This window comes from Plectropomus leopardus, chromosome 17 (genome assembly GCF_008729295.1).
Source record: "Plectropomus leopardus isolate mb chromosome 17, YSFRI_Pleo_2.0, whole genome shotgun sequence".
NCBI classification, from domain to species: domain Eukaryota; kingdom Metazoa; phylum Chordata; class Actinopteri; order Perciformes; family Serranidae; genus Plectropomus; species Plectropomus leopardus.
In genome coordinates, this window is record NC_056479.1 from 17,509,280 (window position 1) to 17,532,032 (window position 22,753).

The 22,753-nt window shown below is 39.2% G+C and overlaps 1 protein-coding gene across 1 annotated transcript; it reads left to right on the top strand.

The window, feature by feature from the left end:
- Positions 1–18,431: 18,431 nt before the first annotated feature.
- Positions 18,432–22,358, top strand: LOC121956204 (transcription factor Sox-9-A-like). The gene is made up of 3 exons (XM_042504339.1): positions 18,432–19,169; positions 19,561–19,808; positions 20,137–22,358. The coding sequence occupies exons 1-3, from the start codon at positions 18,742–18,744 to the stop codon at positions 20,892–20,894; spliced, it is 1,434 nt and encodes a 477-aa protein (XP_042360273.1). The 5' UTR covers positions 18,432–18,741; the 3' UTR covers positions 20,895–22,358.
- Positions 22,359–22,753: the final 395 nt, after the last annotated feature.

Genomic DNA, 22,753 nt, shown 5'->3' on the forward strand with positions numbered 1-22,753 from the left:
TGGTGGAGGGGGTTAGATGAAGAAATTAGCTACTGAGGCCTGCTCTCTGTTGGCTTTAAGTGAATCTGATTGGCTGTGAGGGAGTGCAATTGAGTCAAGTTATGTAAAAAAAAACAACAATGGTTAGCATTTCCTTTCCTTAAGTTCTGAAAAAGAAATTGTATCACCATCAATGAATATTGAAATATGCAGAATGTTTTTAAGTATGCATCATGCATATGAGGAACAACAACCTGTCCTAATGCTGTAGTGATGATAGTGGAGATGTCAGGTTATCCCTGGGAACTACTGAGAAACTGGACCAATCTGCACCTCCTGATGACCAGTGTTCAGTGTCATTGTAGGAAGCAGTGAACCCTTTAAGTAACAATGTCAATGGTAAGGGCCGCCATATCAAAGACAGGAATTAGCATCCCCCTAACAAACCTATAAAAATGTAACCACAGCCCTAAACCTAACTTACAACCAAGCTTTTTAGCTGCCAAACCTTAAAAAATCACTTTACCCCCCAAAAATTCACTTGTATAAATCAGTCACCAAGTGTGTTATAGACTAGGGGATGTTTTGGTCCCTAGAATTTGCTGCAGAGTGAGCACTCTTGACTTAAGTGATACTCTCTGATTCATATTGAACAGTCAAATCTGATTTGATTTGCAAAATACTGAGTTAGGTAGAACCCTAGTCGCGAGGCTGTTTATGCAGAAGTGTTTTAAATATCAAAGTTTCAGAAAAAATGCAGTTTTACTGTTGTTAAATGTGGTCCCCTATGACCTGAAATATTGTTTTGTTTTTTTTTTTTGCAAAAATGCATGTGTTTGGACTGAGCATACAATTGGATGAATGAGCCTTGTTGTGTGAGAGTTTGTAAATGGATGTTTTGATATATTTTTGCTGCTGTGAAATACTGACGACTATGATTCTTCATTCAATGTTGAGGCATGCGAGAAAAAAAGTTTTCTTGACAAATTTAATGTAAAAAGGGTAGAGTGGTGGACATATAAATGATTAATTGAAGGCTGAAGTATTCCTCTACCAATACCTTAACCTTAAATGAAAACTCACATTTCTTCGAATTTCAGTTTTATCCTTATTGCTCGAGCTGTTGTTTGGGTTATGATGACCATTGGCAACATTTCTAAAAGTATGTGCAATGTGGCAACAAGCATGACTATGCAGGATAAAAACAAATGCCAAGGTTAGTTTAAAGCACAGAATGCTATATCAGCTCACTGAAACATTACTCTCAAAATTTATGGCAGCAAAACTGTTTATATCAAGGTCTCAAAGGTCTCTTCTCAAGCATCACACTACAACTGCAGTGGCAACTTCACTGACCCATCTCAGCCAGGCAGCCTGTTCACACACACATCTGTTGCTGGTTTCAGAGTATTGTACTCTTTCATATGCAATCCCTCACATTTTGCAAAGGATAAGCAGTAATTGCCAAGACAACTGTAAAATGGCGATCAGTTGCTGAGTGTTATAGGAACCGTATGACAGCATGATAGACCGCGAGGGCTGTCCAGCCTGCAGTTGTCTGGCTGAGTGACTGACTGTGAGGTTTCATAGGCAGGATTTTCCCTCAGGGGAGCAGCAGTCGAGGCTGACAGCTTTAGGGCGGTGGGGGGAGAACAGGAAAGAGGTGGTGCAGAGCATTGGAGGCAAGGCCATTTTTTATGACTTTGATTTGGGAAGGACACTACATCACTTGTATGGTGATGCTGGCTGAATGAAAAAACAGGACTGAAATGGGGCCGAGGCACTGAGTCCAGCGCAACAGGGAGGTGAAAAAATGAAGAGTCCAGCAATGATGATGATGATTAGGCTTCCTTTGGCTAATGTGACTGCTTCAGGCTGCCTCGCTAATCAAACTCTGGATTTTATGGTGGGATCAGTTAAGTAAACTTCATCCGGCTGCTGTCTGCTTCAGCCTCGTGCACTTCATGGTTGTTCTGTGCCCTGCTTTATTTCCCCTGTTCTTCCCCTGTATATGAACAAACCTCTTCAGCTTTAGCAATACTGTATTATAAGGTAAACATGACCACTCTCCTTAATATTGACAAAGTTCTTTTGGGGTTATTTTCACCTTTATTTTATATATGCCATGAGTTGCAAGCCATATTTAATTTATGTCACATAAAAAGGAGTACGCCTCACAAATTGCCATCAGTTATATTATAAAGCCAAAGTGAAACAAGAACCAAGGTGCTCACTTCAACACAAGAATTGTGCCACATATCAAGCCTCCCTACCATGGATGGATTAATGAAAGGGTCTGCCAGGCACAGGCCCAGAGGCCCTGACTGTTAGACTCAAAACTACCACAAAAAGACCACAAACAGATGCAAATGAACTATAAAGAGACACAGAGTAACTGCAAAAAATGATGCATAATGATTATAAAGCAAAAGGCAAAACCACTGTAACATCTGCGTGTCTTGCTCCTATTTAGGAGAGGTGGTGGGTTCTTCTGCATATCTGTGCCCAGGGGCCCTTTGGCTCATAATGTGCCTGTGCTCTCTACAATGAAAATTCATGCAACTTTACAGAAAGTTAGAAGTTTTAGATTGTTGTTTCACTGTAAAAGCAATACTACTTCAGCTGTTCAGAATAAAACTAGACGTGCTAACTGCTGTCCTGAAAGAGTCCTTGTGCAGCTTCATATGAGACACTTGTGCCCACATTTAAGCAATTTACAGTATAATAATGCCAACCCATTCCATGACTCCCAAGGTGATAATAACAGAGGAACAGACTTGCTGTCATATGGGATGGCTATACACAGATGAGATCATTATTATGTAATTGGCACTGGTTTGCAGTCTTTCCCAATGCGTGAAAGCAGGCATCACCCGCATTGGCACCCTGCAGATCAGCCAAACCTCAGTGTTTGGAGAAAGGCCCAGAGATCCACCATATCTGTTACAGCCTGCCGGGCAATAACTGGCATGAGACTGCCGGCCTACGATAAAATCGCAGCTTACTGGCCGATTAACACTGTGGAGTCCTCCAAAAGGATATGAGCCTGTTGAATGTAATGGAGGTCTAAAAGCACACAGTGGTGGAGTAGAGTGGATTTTCTGTAATGCACTACACAGGACTTGATGGAATCCAGATTTCACTCAGCACACTACAGGATGCCAGGCAAGTACAGTAACCGTCAGCTGATAAATATTCATCAGCAGTCCATATTAAGAAAACAAAACAGTTTCCATAACAAAACATCCTTTATTCAATCAATGTATTATGGATTAATGTTGTTTATGTTGCCTTGAATCAACCCCGGAGGGCATAAAATTGAATTTTCCTCAGGTTACTTATATTGGACTCATTATTCAAATAATGAATATTAATAACAAACAGTGCAAACCTTAAATTAATCTTTAATTAATTAGATCAGTGTCTGCAGGTAAGATCAGCAGACACAAGACCAATTGCAAGTCATAACAAGTAGGTCTCAAGTCTTAACTATGAGTTTTGAGTCCTAAACAAGTCACAATGCACTCTCTGCCAAATGCAATGCCATTTTAATGAGGGAGTAAATTTACAAAAACATTCAGGCTTTTTAAAAATTGTATCAAGTTTGTTTAAACAAGTGTAACTTATTATAATCTCAAAAAATGCCTACATTGCACTTTCTCAGTATCTAGCACTCTTAACCAGTGCCACAACAGAATACATTTTGTATGTTTCTGTCTAGTCTTGTTACATTTAAAAAATGTCTATACATCCCATGTCTGTGTTTTTCTCTTCCCAACTTTGCATGGGTAAAGTGATCAAGTTTTCAAAAGTCAAAAGGCGCACATTCAAGCAAAGTCACAAGTCACTGGTATTAAAGTCCAAGTTGAGTCTTTTGTCAAGACAAGTCTTAAGTGCTATTGAATTATCAGTTCATAAAAGCCAAACAGACTAAAGTTTTAAAAGGCTTGCATTATTTTCATAATAACAACATATTAGTGATATTAAAGGAGAGATACTAACTTTATAAATGAGACTGTTGATGGCATAGTTGGACCAAGTCAGTACAGAATGATCTGTTATCATTCAATAAGAAATTTATGCAGAACCCCAGAGAGTTAAGAGGTTGGGGAAGTGGAGTCAGTTTTCAGAAGTGATAAAAATCAGCTGGCGCCTGTTGAGGAGGTGTCTGTGTATGTCCTGTCACCGCCAATGACAAAGACTCTCCCTAGTCATGCCAAAAACAGGGATTTACACCTTAATTCTCACTTAAAACTTAAGCTCCTGACTGTATCAACGTGGGCGTATGTGTTCCGTACAATACACACTCATAACTTTTATTTTGCAGATCCAGCCTGGCTCAAACAAAACCAAATGCCACCCCAACCCTCAGTGGCAGAATGTAACTAAGTACATTTATTCAAGCACTGTCCTTAATTATGAATTTGAGGTTCTTGTACTTTACATGAGTACTTGGGTATTTTATTTTCATGCTACTTTATACTTTTACTTCACTACATTTTAAAGGGAAATCTTGTACTTTTTTATTTCACTACATTAATCTAAAAGCTTTACTAATCAAGATGTTGGCCAAAAAAAACATGAAAAGGGCCTATAACTATGACCTTTGTTATAAATTAAATTACCAAAGCCTTTATATTAGTACAGAGCAACAATGAGTTGATTAATTAGTCCATTCACAGAAAATTGAACTATTTTGATAAACATTTAACATATAGTATTTTTTTCTTTTTCAAATACTTTTCAGTTTTGGGAGGTATTATTTTCAATTTTGTCCCTAATTTTTTTAAGGTAATTTTAAGGAGTTTTTTTTTTCCTACTTTACTTACACCATCTGCTTTGAGGTTTGAGGTGTTTGTTTATTTTCTTATTTTATTGTCATTTTGATTAGTTTGGTGTTGCTTTACTTCCTTTCCATAATTTTGAGTCATTTTTTTATTTTTTTTTTCCAATAATTTCAGGGTTGGGGTGTTTTTTTTTTTATAATTTTGAGTTGTGTTGTGTTCTTTTTTCTTTTTTTGCTGCTGTTTTTTGAAGATTTTTCTGCATTGTGTACATTTTTCTGATTGCACTTGCTTACTTTAACTTAATTAAAATTTCAATGTAGGACTTTTACTTGTAACAGAGCATTGTCACAGGTTGGTATTAGTACTTTTACTTAAGTGAAGGATCTGAAGACTTCTACCACCACTGTCAAGGCCAAATGGCAGCAATCATTAACATGATTCTGATATGATACTTAAATTGTCTTTCCTGAGCTTAAATAAAAATGGTGTTTTTCCTCCCCTTTCATGTAATTTCTGTCATTTTTCCACTCTTGTTGTTTTTCCTCACCATTAGCCTTCACCTTCCAACTGCAAATTCTAGCCCCCGGTGGGACTGCACGCGCCTTGTGTCACACCCTCTCCCTTCCTGCGCTTGTGATCTTTAGGCTGGTGAGAAACATGCAAAGGTTTTCCTTTTCCTTCCAGTTCCATGCACAACTTAAAGTGGTGACCCAAGAGACTTAGACTGGGCTTACTGACAAAACTTTCCACACCCCCACATGCTCACCACCCTGGGTTTATCAATTGGACTTCATCTGCTCCTTCTCGAGGTCTGCCATCTGCATGTCCCTCTGTATAGACACCCATTATTAAAGAGTTAGGCCTCAGTGAGCAACTTCAACCGAAGTGAAGCACGCTGAAGCCACAGTTTCAAGCCACAGGAGTGCACTGAGGTGTAGGTGCTGGGTAATTCTAGATTTTTAATTACAGAGTGTGCATAGCGGTGCGATAAGAGGGTCACCGCTTCCTGATAACCTGTTTGGTGAGTCAGAGGCTGTATGTGGCGCAGACTGAGCCTAAGCTGTGAGAACGGGACAAAACCTCATCTCTGCGTAAATACATCTCTCTGAACTTCCTACAGACTCAAAGTAAGAGCCGCCATCTGCTTTCGCCTCTGACAGTTGATACCATACACCTGAGTCACTACACAAAGTCTCGCCTCACCAGAATGCAGAGACAAATCCAGAGGAAACAATGAGAAGGTAGTCAATTCTCAAGAGATTTATAGTGGTTTGGACAATTTCTTCTGTTGCCAATGTGTACTGAGAGTATTTAGACCCATTATTTGAGGGCACGCAGAGCAAAAATAGCAGTGCATTAAGTGAGGGGGTGTTGCTACATGTATCATCGAAAAGATTAAATTGTGTGTGATTTCATTCACAGCAGTCTCTGACGCTGATTCAACATGCTGAATCGTCCGGGGAAAAAACTGCAGTGGGACACACCACAATAAAAGTGTGACAGCTGCTCACTGACAGCCATTGACCAACGGCCGACCATCAATCAGGTGTGTCAGGGCCTTTAAACATACTATAATTCAATTCAAAAGGCTCATTTTGTCATTATCTCAATAATGTATGTTATTTATGCATATTGACTCTCCTCCGAGCATCCCTTCACTTATCATGACACAAAGCTAATAACCAGGTGGTATGCCAGTTGGCTAACCTGTGGTGAACTCACCACTCCAATGCTGGGACACAGCAAAGTATCGCAGACAGGACAACACTGAACTCTGCAGCAAATCTCATAAACCAGTTACAGTTTTCTACTCCCACTAAGAATGGTAACCAAGCTGCTCGCATATTGGATCTCAGGAAATAGTGGAGGACAATTTCCTTTGAGGGAAACATTAGAATGCATGAGCCTGACTCCCGGAGGTTTGGGGCCACCACCGCTGAGCTGCTCCAATTAGATGGAGCTTCCCTGCTGTGGCTGAGCCGGCCTGAACACAGGAGCACCCGAAAAGGAGCTGGAGGAAGAAATGGAGGAAGGAGCGAGGGGAGACACAAAGGCCAGAGCGCTGTGTTATACTTGGCACATATCTCACCTAACGTTTCTCCCTGTCTACACTTCTGGCCCAAAGTGATCATTACACAGCACACAGAAATAAAAGAGGAAATAAAGAGATGAAAACATGCAGAGACGAGGAGAGTAAAGACAACGCTCCTACTGCTATGGCAGACTGCTACCTCCGATTTTTTGTAAATGTGAATATTCAAAAAGATTTCTGCATTTTCCTGAATTATACTAGTTTTAGTTTTTCATATTGCTCTTGGACAAAAAGGAAAAGTGACAGAATACACTGAGGAATCAACTCTATTGGAAAATTGTTGGAAAGTTAGATTCCAAATTATGTTGACTCACAATTCACTCCCTTTTGAAAAAGTGAAGTCAGTAAATAGCAACTTCAGGGCTGCAGTGTTTCTGTAGAAACCACATGGAGGCCAAAGGAACTTGTTTTGTTTTCTCCCATAACTTTTAAATGTTAGTTAAAATCGTTTGATTAATTGAATAAAACTTGACAAAGTTAAAAAGAAAGGTGTCTTCTCAATTTCAGAAAGACAAACGAAGAGGTCTACGCACTGAAATTTCTGCTTATTGCGATCCCAACTCTACACAAAACATTCATATCACATACCAACTTTTCTTGTGATACAACAAATTTTACTTAAGTAAAACTACAAAAGTACTAACATCAAAATATACTCAATTACCAAGAGTAAAAGCACTCAATTTTCTGAGTGACCTATTTCAGAATAACATTATTTTGGTAGATTATGATTAGTGATGCATAAATGTCTTCATTACTTTAATATTGCAGCTGCTGAAGTTAGGAGCAATTTTAACTATTTCATATTCTACTGGGTAGATTGACCCATAATGTTACATCAGATTTTAGATTTTGTAATAAAACTCTAACTCTGCAGAGTAGAGCCATCCAGGAAATGTAGTGGAGTAGAGGTAAATGGTAAATTGACTACATGTATTTAGCACTTTTCTAATCTAAGCGACCACATAAAGGACTACACATTCGCCCCATTCACACATACTTCATAGACTGGTGGCTGAGGCTACGAGGTGTTACCTGCTCATAAGATAATCATTCATGCATATTGATGGCACAGCCACTGTGAGCAATTTGGGGTTCAGTATCTTGCCCAAGGACACTTTGACATGTAGAGTGCAGGGGCCAGTGATTGAACCAAAGCTGCTCTACACAAGAAGCAGAAAGAATATGGCATTTTTGTCTCTGAACATAAATACATATACAAAAAAAAAAACTATACTATGACCTTTTTTATGTCTCTGAACATAAATATTTATTAGGGCTGTCAAAGGATTTTTTTAAAAACACTTTTACAGTTCTAATATTTTGCAGTTCAACAGTTTTGAAGTTTGTACTTCCAAGTACCAAGTACCAAGTACCAAAGTACCAAGTACTTTGACAAGGTAAAGTAATTCTTACCAGATTGTTTTGATTAGGAATCAAATGAAAGGAAAATACTGCATGGGATTGGCATAACGTGGGCACGTCTGTAAAAGGGAGACTCACTGGCAGTCACAGAACCCATTTTCATAAAGATATCTTGAGGTCAGAGGTCAAGGAACCCCTGTAAAATGACAATGCAATTTTCCCATCGCCAAAATTTAGCCTAACTGTTTAGCGTTACACGTTGAAGGTTCTATTACATTCAACGTTACTTTGGAGCGTTATTCAGGAATCAGTTATGTATGGCCCTTAATCGCATTTAGATTAACATGTTAATGCTAACAGCCCTAATAATAATATACTGTACTGCAGACTGCCATGTTTGCACGACTAGTCTGAAAATTGAATTCAACTTAACATATGAGTGTAGAAAATCCATATAAAAATGACCATGCTAATTTTAAATTTGTATAAAATCACTAAATGCAGTTTGTTGACCTTCTCTTTTTCCTTTGCCTTGAAATAGGATTTATCAAGAATAGACTTGGCTTTCCCCATTGTAATAAGACACTGTTTTAAAGCCCTTGAAGTATGCCATTGTTCATTTCACCCCTGCCCTTTCTAAACGTATTAATCCCATTGCCGCGGTCTCATGCTAAAATCCCCAGTGGAAACACCTACGAGGACTGGATCTGCTCGACCACACAAGATATTCCCGTTTTCCTTGCAACAAGTGATATCAAAGGTATAACCGTGGTCACTGCTGAGCAGCTAAGAGGAAGTACATCTGTAGGCCATGCATTTGTGAGCATTCAGCAAAGGTTTGGGGACTGGCTCTGGTGCAGGTGCTATCCTCTGGAAGGTGATTAGATATCATCACTCTTTCATTAACTCAGTATTTCTCGTATCACAGTGACTGTGTAGAAAGAATGGGCCTTTTCATTGGTCATCTCAACTAATGAGGCCTGCTGAAAGGGCCAGGTTAAGGTGGGAGGATAATGAAACAAGAGAAAAAGGGAGGGGGCAAAAACATGACACCGGGGATTTGGCAAATAGTGCTATGTGGTTGTTTTGTAAGTGGTTAAATATATGTATTAAAATTGGTACTGCTTCAGTATGATCATTGAAAATGGGCCAGGCCGACTGAGTTAATAACTTTCTAGGGAGGCATTTAAAAAGGATGTAAACAAGAACAAGTGACAGTACTGAAAAGGGGAAGTTGAGAAACACATTAGAGTTTATTTTTAGGTTATGACACTGCAGGCGACAACAAAGGTCTCATTTTCACCTGATCATAGAAACAGGTAGGAGGGGATAGGGGCTGAATATTCCATTATGTAGACCAGACCTGAGCACATACAGGTTCTTTGTAAAAGGTGTCTCTGTGTGCAGGCAGAGGTGCCAAACTGACATCATCCAGAGCTGTGGATGGGACTTCTCATGTGTAGTGGTGCCAGGGAGCTGCTATAGTACTGTTAGCCAGCCTGAGTCAGCACCACGCTGCAGACACAACCGTGTGAGAATCCATGACGGAAGAGAGCTTCACAACTTATACCGCATGTCTGCTCACAACTTCCTAAACATGACGCCTAGGCATTAAGGGATTAGTACATTTCAGCAACACTAGGTTTAATGTAACACAGAGTATTTTAAAAATATAGAATTATTAGGTTAATCAGACAAACATTGGTGATACCAGCCATAACAAAAGCAAGAAAGATTGGTTTGTTTCGGGGTGCTGAGAGTTGGTGATAATGCTTATCCATGCACTTTGGAAATATGTGAAGTTATGCCAGAAATCCCAACTATGATAATGTTTGTGGGTCATGAATGAAATCCAGAAGAAACACAATAAAAAAGCAGCTAAAAATGATTTGATTAAATCTGAAGTATTCCATTAATTCCCTTGTGCGGTAAGCAGGTTGTTCATACCAAAAATTGGACAACTTAAAGTGAGACTAACCTTTTCAGAACTGAGGCCACTATAACCACAAGTGGCAATTACAGCACAATGCCATATTGAATCTTATTTAATTCTCAAACATTTTTTGAAGTGACGTCAGCCCATTGTGATGGGGAACTGAACTGACTAACTTCAATTCATTTTTTCCATGTTGTTTGCGTTTTTCATTTACTGGAAAAAAAGCAAGAAATAAAAGCTAACTTTATGAATTCAATGCAACACAGGGTAAGTAACTGATATACTAGTGGTCATTTAGATGTTGAAGTATTCTTTTAAGGTCCACTTACCAACATTTCCTGAAGGTTTCAGCTGCATGCCGTTGTCTTTCATGTGGATGGAGTTTGCTTGAACCTGGTTTTACTCTCTTCTCCATAAAGAAATGTGGTTGAAATCTCTGTGAAAGGATAATAAAAGTAGAAAAAAGCATGAGGAAAAAAAAGTTGTACGCGCTACCAAGAAATATCTGAAGTTCACTAACATTATGCACCATGTCCTTCTGGTCATACCAGACCAAGCAGCAAAATCTCTCTGTGTACATGGGAAAGGGTGAGTTTATTTAATAATTAATCTTTTCCATTTGCAACATGAAGTTTTTGTTATTTGGTCTTTTTTCAAAGGTTACATAGTTTCTCTTTAGTCTTGTAGCTTTGCAAATAATGGTGACCCCACAAGATACGTTTTATATCATTTAAATCATTACATTTAACACTGTTTGTTCTCTGTTTAGAGGACCCCTGCTAAGGATTCGAGCCCACAAAGCTTCTGCAAAGACCCGGGTGATGTCATTTTGTCAGCACTTTGAGAATGAGCCATTGTCATACGGACATAATTACAGGTCAGACGCTATTATAGGAAATGCAGGAGAGTGACCCGCAGAGATCACACTCTGCATTTCTAGCATTTTGTTGTCATTTGAGCCAACTCAGAGGTCACCTCACCTGAAGGCACGGTGGGGACCTTGTAGTCACTCAGCAGAGTTCAATATTGGGCGTGCCTCTCAGGTATAATGTCAGAAAGGTTGGAAAGTGAATTTTGAAGCTTCTCAAAGTCTGAACAAGACACAGATTTAATTTGAAGAAATTGAAATATAAGTGAAGCTATGCTGTGTTGCTGCTTAATTGTGTTTTTAACATAAAACTATGATATTTATCAAGAACTATAGGTTCCACTGCTCTCCCAGACCATCGTGCGTTTCCTTCCCCGCAGATACACTATCAATGAGAGCCCACGTTGTTTCAGTTTACTAAAAGCCAGGAGCAGATAAGGCTGAGATTACAGTGGCACTATCTCCAGAGGAGGCCAGAGAAAGGAGAAGATATACAAGAAAGCGTGCGGCAGCAATTACCACACACTGCTGCGCACAGAGGTGAAGGCCAGAATACATTTGTTTCCCAGTTGGATGTCCTTTGTTGCATTGCTGAACTATCTATTGTGTTATCTGACCTGATGATGGAGGCGGAAACCGGTGGTTATCATTTTTAACGCGGCTTGTACAGGCAGAGTACGATTTGAAATTAAAACTTCATTGCAGTGTTGCATCGTTATACTTTTTCAATATGTATCAGTGTTTTCTGGATATCTCAAAATATGCAAACTTAAAAAACGTTTCTCTCTTAATTTTCACTGTAAAATGTAACAAGTTGATCTTACATAAAATAGTCTTGGAAAGCAATTGTCTTAATAAAGAAATACAATATAATTATAAATAAATTGAAATAATATATAATTATAAATCTTAATTTATGTACGGCTTGGTTTACTTAAGTTGCTAAAACTTAGATTGGTTTAATTAAATTTGTCATTTTTAAGTTGCAACAGCTTCACAGAATTAAGTATGTACAACTTAATTTTAAGTAAAGTTAATAATTAGATATAAAGTAAATATGAATCAAGATTAACAGTTATATTTACCAACATCTTTCAAAGCAACTGGTTTCCTGGATTTTTTTAACGTTAAATCAACATTTTACAGTGTAAAGGAAAGCTGCAATTTCCAAGTGTCTGCATGCCTTCGCCCCTCAGTCTTACTGGTGAAGCCACTCGGAGCTGTTGTGGTTCTGCATGGGGTATCAGGGAGGTGTGAGAGAGTCAGAGCAGGGAAGAGCAGCCCATCCTTCTGAGGGTGTCAGGGCCTTGATAAGTCCTGTTTAAACTTTACCCTCTGCAAAATGCCATTTGTCAACAGTTGCCCGTGGCCGAAGCGCTCTGATCTGGTTGGGCAAACACTAGGGACAGCTCGTTCATCCTCACGAGACTTTGGCTAGCGATGGGCGAGGGTACGGTTCTGCAACCAAACTGGCATATACTTTTTCAATATTTAACAAGCAAACTGTCATTTCGAGAAGGAACCGACAACAGGAGCAGCCGGAAGGAAAGTTCAAATGGTTCGCTCATGGGATTTTCTCAGTTCTCCCTCTTGCAGTCTTCTGCCATGTCTAGGGCAGTTGGCACTAGTTGCAGAAAGTCTCAGACAGGTGTTATGTCGATTGTGAGTGGCTGAAGCCACCTCTGCCACACTATTTGTCACCTTGTGATGTTTTCTAATTCCTCATGCATCTCAAGGCAGATTTTTTAAACACAGAAAAGGTGTTCATGCACTTCTTCTAGCATTTTAGGTCTTTGCATAGCCTAATGAATGCTTAATCATGGTTGAGATTCTACAAATTCTTTACAAAGAGCACTTAATCCAACCTTTCCTCTAAAAAAATAATACAAAAGAAAAAAAATTAAAACTCTTAAAAAGCAAAAGAGCAAAAATTCATATTGTACAAACACATGCACACACATACAACACAAGGTTTTTTTTTTAAAAAGCAAGGCGGTCTGCTCAAACATTTGCAGAGGAATCTGAGAGAGCGAGGAGAGGTGGAAGACATGATTTGGCAGTTTACCCCCAGTGTTTGCCTCAAAACTTTGACGCCATGGCTCGAAGTCAAGCTGAGAAGTTTCCCAAGACCTGCTCAGCCTGCAGGCGGGTTTTCCATGTAAGCTGCGAGCCTGGCCCCTGAGGTTCTGTGTCCCCCTCCTCTCCACCGTAAAGCAGTCTGCAGGGCACCTCAAACCCTCTGCAGTCAGCACTGCGGGGGTGCGAACATGCCCAACCACACCTCTGATGCCTCTGTGTTATAGCCATCACTGGGTTTCCTCCTCTGCATGTTGAGGCCAGTCACCTCTCGAGCTCAGCATAAAAACTGAAAATTACATCAAATATTAACCCACTGATGAGACCTAGTATGTTGTTTTGTACTTACAAAAATAAGAGTATCATTTGACTGCTACTTGACGTAAGCTGCGACCCTGAGAGGCATCTCTAAGGTTTCGCTTTATTGAGGGAAATGGATCAAGGATTTCACTTCAAGTATAGAGAATCAGGTTACTTTGAAGTGTTACAAAATCAGCATAATTATATCTAGCTACCCATGAAACAAACACAACCTTAGTTTTTCCAATCCCCTCACCCACATGAACTTTGGAAGAACAACATTTCTAAATTGTATGTCTTCTAAATGCAGGGTAGCTGACAGGGAAGTCTGCCACAGTAAGACACAGAGCAGAAATAGCAGGCACATCTGACATCCAACATATTAGGCTGTTTTTAATGAAAATGTCAGGGTCAAGAAAGACTGAAAGACTGTAACAGGAAACCTTGAACCACTGCCCTTTATAGAGAAGGTGGCATTACTGGAAAAATATTTATTTTTAGCAATAAATCCATACCACCACAGAAAGATACATTTCATGCAACTAATTTTATAGTATTTAGACATTATTTCAAAAATATTTAAAAAGAATACACATGTATTGTCGGATCTGTAACATATAAAGATAAGTTTCTATTTAAGTTGCCTTACATGTTTAAAATCCCACAGTTACTCAGTGTTTTTATTACCTCTTTTATAAGGGAAAAGATTTGGTAAGATTTTTTTTAATCAGCAGACAAATTTATTAGACAGTGTGACAAATATTTTCTGTCTAAGAAACATTCAGTTTGTGTCCTTTTCTTGAATGATTACACATATTTACTTAGACTAACTAATAAAATTGCTATTCTTTTTTTGACAATTTAATTCCAAACCAAAATGTTAGAATTGTGATAAAAATAGAAAACTTTTACGACTATACGTCATCTCATAACTTACTAGGGGTGTAAATTGCTGGTTCCATCACGATACAATATTATATGAAATTTTAAACAATACGATATTTGCAATTTGCAATTATTTTGCAAAGTCTACCATGATACGATTTCAATTGGATTTGATTTACGGGCCTGCAATCGATATGGGCCGATATTATATGCTCATTTAACACAGTCGGTTAGAAGCTGCCACCACTCTCTTTGTGTTGGGCCAGAAAAAATAAAAAACATCATACACATAAATGGAAATAATTTAAACTGGTTCACTATTTGAAAATGTTTTCTGGAAAAAATGTTTTCATTTTAATTCAAAATATGATCTTTTTTCCAAAAGCTTCAGGGCTGTCTGACTTGAAGACAAACTTCTCTGAAAAACCTCAAAACATGGATTAACAACTGTAATGTGATCCTGTTATAGATATGTATATATGTGATTTCACTATAAGACATTCATGTATGTGTGTTACACCACTGCGAAACATATTTGGTGAATCACGGTGAAGCAAAGGCTTCTGGGTAACATCACAACCAGGTTAAGTTAGTCCAGACACACACACACATACTTATGAGTGTTTATATGCAGCCTGTTCATTTGTCTGCTTCCTGAATAAAATAACCCCTAAAGTTAAAGAGCATGAGTCTGTGAACTTCATGACAACATCTTTTCACTAAAGTATAAAACTCAATAATAACTATCAAGGATTACAGACAAACAACTGTCTTTTTTAAGTCATATTCCACCCTCAACATGCTAATGTTATTAGCATAAGCATGAAGCATTTAACATTGCAGAAATTAGCTTAGCGGCTAACGGACTTTTTCCTCTACTCATAACTTAAACAGTTTCCTATAATTTATGCTTTGTCTTACTCACCGCTGGTTTTAAGTCCCCACATCTCCCGACAGAACAGCACGGATGGTTTTCAGTCTACATGCACGTTTTTTTTTTTCAGTCAACATTGTAGCATTGCAACAGAGCAGCTAACGTGTTAGCAAGATGTCAGTGAAGTGGCCGGCAGGTATGTCATGTTTCCTCACTCCAGCTTTTGTTTACGTATGACGTGCTCTATCTGTTGACTCGCAGTTTCTCCGAAAACAAAAACATTTCTACACCGATGATTTATTCCCCAGTAAACAGCGCTATCATCATCATCTTTGTCTTGGCTGCTCGCCATCATCTGCTGCGGTCCAACACCTCTTTTAGTTTAGGAACTGACCGAGATGAACCGGAAGTTGTTGAGCCGCTGCCATGATAGGTTAAGTGCTGTTCAAATTCTCCTGATATTAAGGAAAGGTGAACCAATGCTTCCTTTATAATCTCCTTTAACATAGGATACACTGGACCGTCCCTTACCAAATTAAGGAAGAGAATCCGTCCCACAATTTTTTGCAGCGGTTATTTCTAAAGTGACGCGCGACATCGGCGCTATTTGGGGAATCAGCTGTTTTATTACATCACACATCCACAGTCTGTATGAGGTGAAACAACCTCAAAACACGATCATGTGAACATGAAGCCATTCACTGAGCTGTGTGCTGGTTGTTGTTATATACACAGGCTTATAATCACATCTTTGCCCTGAATTTAGACTATATATTTTTCAGAAAACATATTTGTTATTGTTTCTTATATGAGGATTTTGTTATTGTATTTGATCGTGTTTTATGTGTATTTGGGCTAATATTTACTACTGACTGTTTTCTGTAGGATAATAGAGTGAAAATAGCCCGTTTCATATGATTATACTTCTCTAATAGGAGTGACAATAACCATCTGTAGCCTGTAGCCTAAGATCATAATCTGCACGTTAACCAAAACATGAGGGGATGTTTTAAGACAGCTGATGTTTTCAATTCATCATGTTTGAAATGTAAGAATTATCATATGTACAGTAGTGGGTCTAACACATTGTACATATTTTCATATTTCATGAAATCATATAAGGATTCATGGCGATAAATATGAGGGGAAAAAGGAGGGTGAGTGTGAGCAAACATCTTGTGTGACAACATTACATTTCACTTCTGTGACTGGGAGCCTCTTTATTTTAACCTAATTCTCACCATGGTATTGATGTAGTATTTTTCACTGGGCTGTCCTCATTAAGCCTTTATAATGTGCCTGAAACAACGTGGTGAATGGGCAAGGGGCGAAGTAGGTCTGATTAAGATTATAACGATAACAATAATATTTTAATTAATAACAGGTCATGATCATAATTTTAATACTTAGAATTTATGATACACCTTTTAAGACCCACAATATAAAGGACATGAAAAACAGGAAATTAAGTTTTTAAAGAAAGCACATTTAAACAATTACGAAAAAAAGAAAAAAACGTTTTGCTGCATAAAGACAATCCAGAGGGGATGTGCTTTTAACTTAATCGATGTATCTATGCAGATCGATGGATCGTTACAGCCCTATAATTTACAGTCGGTTTTGGTTTCTAAAAATTAAATACATGGATTACAGTGACTGAACTCTCAACAAAGTGTCCTTTGTCCACCGAAAACAAGTGTTGGAGCAAATCCAGCAAAGTAGATTTTAGTGTTGCAACACGTTTGTTTTGTTCCGCTCGTTCTACAAACTTTGTTCTACAAACGTGTTTGCGTTCACTGAGGAAAACTCAATCTGTATTACATATAATATTATGTTAATGTATTTATAGGCTGTATTGTTAAGGTAATAGCATTATGATTGTCATTATTACCAGGCTATTATTATCATCGTTATTATTAAGATTATTATAATTACTATTTATTATTGCTACTATGATTATTATATTGTTATATATATTAAAAATATAATATATTATAATAAAATATATCATATATTTGTTTATTATTCTAATAGACCTATATATTCATAACAAGTGATTTAAAAATTGTAGTCCTGTCATGTATAGCCTAACGTTGTTGCAAATTAGAAATCAACAATTATAACGTCACCAGTTAATTAAGTCATGAATTTAAAGCAACATCTTTTTTTTGTAAATGAGCAGTTTGTGTAAAGATATTATGGATAAAGCTGGAGATGCAGTCATGTCCTTTGCTGATTCTTTTCGATAACAAACATCATTAAAGTGTTTATGTTTTATTTTGTAAATCAGCTCCATCGCCAGTTATTCGTCTGCCGGAAAGAGGCAGGCTCAAAATATAAATGTTGAGCGGGAACTTACATTTTTAAATATGATTTTGGAACACCCTCTTTACTGTGTTTTACTCACTGCAACTCCTACACAGTTGCGAGGCTTTCTCCCAAGTTTCTGGACTGCTGTCTCCCCCTGTTGGCCCCTGAGGTCCCTGTGCAGAGCAGAGAGAGAGAGACGCCGCTCATCTCAGACTAAACTGCAACAAACATTTTAGACAACTGCCCGCATGTAAAAATGCGGATCTGTCATACGAAATCAAAGTTATCAACGCTAGGAATAAATATATTTTCCCAAGTTAGAACTAGTTTTTATTTCAAAATCAACCAAACAGTGTATCACATGAATAGCTGACTATTGCACTCAGACAAGAAACTTACATTCTTCAGACTTCAAACTGCAAAGCAAGGGATTGTCAGTTTGGTGGAAAATTGTATGAATACACAAACGTGCCTATAATTTATGTAAAATTTTAAGAAAAGGAATAAAGTCTATAGAACTATAAAAACTGACATTTATTTATATACTTCTAAAAGTTCTTATAGAATAAGACCAATTGCAATGTTGCTCATACTGATTTTGTGTGTTTAATCAAAGAAGATTCACATGTGTATTTTTTAGTCTCCCTTGATAACACTTAAATATTAAAATGATCCACATAACAATTTGTACTTAAATATTTGTAATTAAAGCCAATCAACTGATACTTCTCTCACAGTAAGTAGTATTTAACTTTAATGCATTAAATTTTAAACGTTAAATGAAACCAAAGATACTGAAGGGGGAAAACACCTTTTTCTACTCGAGCTGCATGGCTTTTCGCTGTTGTTGACTGCAAGAGTTCTTCAGAGCAGAGTCAGATTACGTCTCCGCCTCCAAAAAGTTTCCCCCAATCATTTCCTTGCCGTCAAACATAAATCCAGGCATCGCCTCCTGCGCCTGTAGACTCTTCAGCAATCCTCCAAGAGCAGACCTCTCAGTCACATGTCTCTGTAAAGGCACAGTTACAAAGCTAGGCAATAGAAAGCGATCACTTGCAATCCGCGAAATTTTAAAAAGGCGAATGAGAGTGAAAAACTTTTATTTTTGACTTCTTTTTTTTTTTTTTTACTTCAAAGGATTCAACTTTTCCAGTCACGCTGTGCGCACCCACAGGCTGTCAGTGCAGTCTTTGGGCACGGCCACTTGGATTTAGAAAGAAGGATTTCTCCCCTTTTTTCCTGCGAGAAGCTGTTCTTTAATATTTTCGCATGAATCTCCTCGACCCTTACCTGAAGATGACAGAAGAACAGGAGAAGTGTCACTCTGACGCTCCCAGTCCCAGCATGTCCGAGGACTCTGCAGGCTCGCCGTGCCCGTCCGGCTCCGGTTCGGACACTGAGAACACCCGGCCGTCCGACAACCACCTCCTCCTGGGTCAAGACTACAAGAAGGAGGGCGAGGAAGAAAAGTTCCCCGTGTGTATCAGAGATGCCGTGTCCCAGGTGCTGAAGGGTTACGACTGGACGCTGGTGCCAATGCCGGTGCGCGTTAACGGCTCCAGTAAAAGCAAACCTCATGTCAAAAGACCCATGAACGCGTTCATGGTGTGGGCTCAAGCTGCACGGAGGAAGCTGGCCGATCAGTACCCGCATCTGCACAACGCGGAACTCAGCAAAACCCTGGGCAAACTTTGGAGGTAGGTTCGCTTTGCACCCTCTATCCCTTTTCCAGTGCGTTTTTACGCGCCGCTGTGCGCAGTGCAATATTTCCTCGTTGAAATGCACAACCTGCCTGCTGTTTCACGTCGCGTTTTACAGTCTGTGAATTTATTAGACAAATGCAATTCTTATTCTATTTTTATTTTTATTTTTTTTTTATATTGTGATTTTGGATACACTTCTCAAGTGCATGCATAAAGAATTGGGATGGTGTGGATTTTTTCAGCTGCTTAATTTTTTGATTGTTAATATTAAATCAATAAATGCAATAATTCAGTCAAATGCACTAATTAATCAACTGCCCCATGTGCGTGTTGTCAATTTGAATGAGTTTTCATGTAAATGACCAATTCTGTGTGATATTTTCAGATTGCTCAACGAGGTAGAGAAGCGCCCGTTTGTGGAAGAGGCCGAGCGTTTGCGAGTGCAGCACAAGAAGGACCACCCCGACTACAAATATCAGCCACGGCGGAGAAAGTCTGTCAAGAACGGGCAAAACGACCCCGAGGACGGCGAGCAAACCCACATCTCTCCTAATGCGATCTTCAAGGCGCTGCAGCAGGCCGATTCTCCAGCGTCCAGTATGGGCGAGGTGCATTCACCAGGAGAGAACTCAGGTAAGAAAATAAATAAAGAAATAATATTAGAAAATTAAGATACATAAAAAAAAACAATTTACCAAATTTATTAGTGACTTTTTGTGGCACTGTTTGATTAAAAAAGAAAGACTAAGAAGAAGAAGCCTTTAGGGGCCTTGAACAGACACATGTTAATGATTGATGATTAATGATTAGTGGGTTTTACAAGCCGTCATGTAGATACACCTGTCAGTATAGTGCCAACTCTTCCTAAATCATTTACATTTATACTGGTATTTCACTTTAACACCTATGTAGGTAAATGTGATTTTAACAGTGAAGCTAACTCTGTCTTTCCTCTTACCAGGTCAGTCCCAGGGCCCACCAACACCCCCAACCACCCCCAAGACAGACCTCCCCTCCAGCAAAGCCGACCTGAAGCGTGAGGGCCGCCCCATGCAGGAGGGCACCAGCCGCCAGCTCAATATCGACTTTGGAGCTGTGGACATAAACGAGCTGAGCAGCGAGGTCATCTCCAACATTGGGAGCTTTGACGTCGATGAGTTTGATCAGTACCTGCCACCTCACAGCCACGCTGGGGTGACCGGAGCGGCTCAGGCTGGCTACACCAGCAGCTACGGCATCAGCAGCTCCTCAGTGAGCCAGGCAGCCAACGTCGGGGCCCACGCCTGGATGTCCAAACCGCAGCAGCACTCTCTGACGACCCTGGGTGGAGGAGGAGAGCAAGGCCAGCAGGGTCAACAGAGAGCCACCCAGATCAAGACAGAGCAGCTGAGCCCAAGCCACTACAGTGAGCAGCAGGGCTCGCCACAGCATGCCACCTATGGGTCCTTCAACCTGCAGCACTACAGCGCCTCGTCTTACCCCTCCATCACAAGAGCACAGTATGACTATTCAGACCACCAAAGTGGTGCCAACTCCTACTACAGCCACGCGGCGGGCCAAGGCTCCGGCCTGTACTCCACCTTCAGCTACATGAGTCCCAGCCAGAGGCCGATGTACACCCCGATCGCCGACACCACTGGGGTGCCCTCTGTGCCCCAGACCCACAGTCCGCAGCACTGGGAGCAGCAGCCCATTTACACACAGCTCTCCAGGCCCTGAGGAGGCAGCCCTCAGCACTGACTGTACAACACCCATCTCATGCACAGACTTCTTGTCCGTTGGCCTTTGTGCCACCATGACACACACCCTTCATTGCCAACAGAAAAACATGACAAGGACTTTTTTTATAGTACTGAAAATATATCTCTGGATTGGCTCACAACAGTGCCTTTTGTATTGTTTGGAATTGTGATTATATTTTTTTAGATATAATGTTTTAAAAAAAAGCTAAATCCTCTGTGAGGACATACTGGCTATAAATATCTTAGTATGTACTGTGTATGTGTTCTTCTCTTGTCATCATCATCATCATTATCAGTGTCATCAGCATCCTCATTGTCACCATTTAAAGGTTTAACACATCTAAAGGAGCGGGTAAAAACACCCTCAGTGGCCTTTCTTCTCACTAATGTATTTTTTGTACAGAAGTAAGAAACTGTTTACTGACACTGTCGTCTTATACAGCCTACACTCTGCTTTGATTCGTTTTGTACTGTACATATTTTATTGTAATTCCCATGAGATGCAAGAATTGAGCAATGCAGGTTGGAAATAGATTTGAATTTTTGGCCATGATATGACCGTGTCATCAGTGAATTAGTCAAATCTTCTGCTTCTTGTTCTTCGCTTTAGCTCAAATTATCATGTTGGAAACGCTATAGCAGGTGTCATGCAATTCTAGGGGCCTTACTGTGTTGCTAGATGTAAAAAAAAAAGCAATGCTTGCTTTTATCTGGGTACTGCCTTGATACCATTGGTGCCTCTGGAGCCACAGTCGGGAGGCTCCATCCACTGGCACTGCAGTGTCGAAACCACAGCATAGCTCCGACTTCCTGCTTGAGGAGATGCAGGAAGTGACCTTTGACCTGATTCTCCTCAGCAGCCAGCATGTCTGAGTCTGGTCTGCTTCTGTCATTTCTACAGCCCCAATCCTTAATCCTAACCTTTTTTTTCTTAATTTATTCTTTAGCATTAATTTTATTTGAAAATAACTATTTGCAATTTATCTTTTTAATTCAGCAGCAGCTAACTGAGATGAAAAGTTTTCAGTGGACTAGTTTGCTGTCATGTGGTACAAATTTGTTTATTTATCATTTGTAAATGTTTCCGTATAAAAGTTTCTTTTATTCATGATCTAGTTATGTACAGATTACTTATAATTACATAATGAATCTTTCTCTTAAGAAAAAACAAAAAAGAAAAACTGGAAGTTTTCTCTTTTTTTTCCTTTCTAACGAATTAATGGATATGGAAGCTGCGGCTGTTTTTGTAAAGAATTTGCTGGAATCAACAGGATGCTTTTTGTTTTTGGAGAAAACAGTTGTGTTCCTCATTTTATATTCTGTATCATTAGTTCTCATCTCGTCATCTCCTTAATGCAGTTTCCGTAGGTAAACATGGCATTGTCTTAAAAGCTTATCTTTTGTATTATATTGTTTGCAATAAAAACAAAACACTGAGAAATATGTGATCATCTTGTGCCTTTAATTATAAGCATGTTTCTTGTAGTATTTGTTAGACAAACTATAGTAGGTTTATTTGTACCTGTTATGCCAGGATACCCTTTACTGGCAGAAAACCAGCAAATCTGAGGCACTATTACTGAATCTGAATCCCTTTGGAGCAGTCTTCATCTGAATCATATATTTAGAAAACAACATAAATCACTTTTTTAAAAAAAAAAGTGACACAGATCAGAGGCAGTTTGTCGGCAGTTACCTTAGGTTAACATTAGACCAGTGTGAAGTGGACAAAAAATCGTTATGTTACAGTTGTGGTACTGGGAGCAGTGGTTTTGCTTTCTGGCTTCTCAGACCATGAGGTCACAAGTCCGTTATTACCACAGCCTATTGAGAACA